At 43.9% G+C, this 964-nt stretch overlaps 1 protein-coding gene across 1 annotated transcript in view; it reads left to right on the top strand.

Annotated features, from left to right (window-relative positions):
• Positions 1–964, top strand: part of CADPS (Ca++-dependent secretion activator) — a 193446-nt gene that overhangs the window by 53977 nt on the left and 138505 nt on the right. The window contains exon 5 of the mRNA XM_009329499.1: positions 495–731. Within this exon, the coding sequence (XP_009327774.1) occupies positions 495–731 (237 nt within the window). The remainder of the gene's footprint in view (positions 1–494; positions 732–964) is intronic.

Raw genomic sequence — 964 nt, 5'->3', positions numbered from 1 at the left:
CCTGCCTGCACACTGCTGATTTTCCCTCCTTGGGCTCCTTTCATACCTAGAAAAGTAATGGAGCAACTGCTCAGAAGTGTTTTAAAAAGAGCTGTCACATTTGGGAGACTGGAAAATGAATCCTTAACTTTCAACATCCTTTGAATTATTAGTAAATTGCTGTCAATCACAAAGTTCAGCTGAGATCTGGCCTGGAGTGTTTGTAATTGTGAATACATATATATGAAGAAGGCCATTTGCAGATAGAAAAATGAATGAAATGCAAGTGCATGCAAGAAAGTAAAGTTGGACACGTACCAAGTAGTAATTCTATGGGAAGCTAACAGTAATGTTTCTACATTACACAGGGGGAAGCTGTAATTTGTCATCTGGTTTGTGGGAGTTCCTTGCTTGCAAACCTCTCTGCAGATGCTCCTGGGGGATTCTCCCAGTGCAACAAGTGGTTGCTGATTGTCACCGCAATTCATTCTGTTGTTTTTGTTTCCAAATCCAAGGAGCGCAAGTTTCCAAAGTTTGTGTCCAAAGAAATGGAAAACATGTACATTGAGGAGCTGAAGTCGTCTGTCAATCTCCTGATGGCAAACTTAGAGAGCATGCCTGTGTCTAAAGGAGGCTCCGAGTTCAAGCTGCAGAAGCTGAAACGCAGTCACAACACCTCAATAATTGACATGGGAGAAGAAAATGAGAACCAGCTTTCCAAGTCAGACGTTGTGTTGTCGTTCTCCCTGGAGGTAAGCTTCACGCACATGACAGTGTGCAGAGTTTGTGGGAATAAAAACCACAGCAGCCAGCTTCTGCTCAGTTCAAGCTTAGGTTAGGCGGAGAGAGTTCAGTAGAAATCACTTTCTGATCTCCCTGAGGAACGGCTCCTCTCTGAGTTACCAGAAGCTCTGCCTGTGGTCAAACACTGTGTCCTTTCTGGTGTCTCACCATCTTGTTGGAACAAACTGTGGGAGATAAACCG

Source organism: Pygoscelis adeliae, unplaced genomic scaffold (assembly GCF_000699105.1).
Source record: "Pygoscelis adeliae isolate BGI_AS28 unplaced genomic scaffold, ASM69910v1 Scaffold148, whole genome shotgun sequence".
NCBI classification, from domain to species: domain Eukaryota; kingdom Metazoa; phylum Chordata; class Aves; order Sphenisciformes; family Spheniscidae; genus Pygoscelis; species Pygoscelis adeliae.
This window is presented reverse-complemented; position numbering and strand designations above follow the sequence as displayed.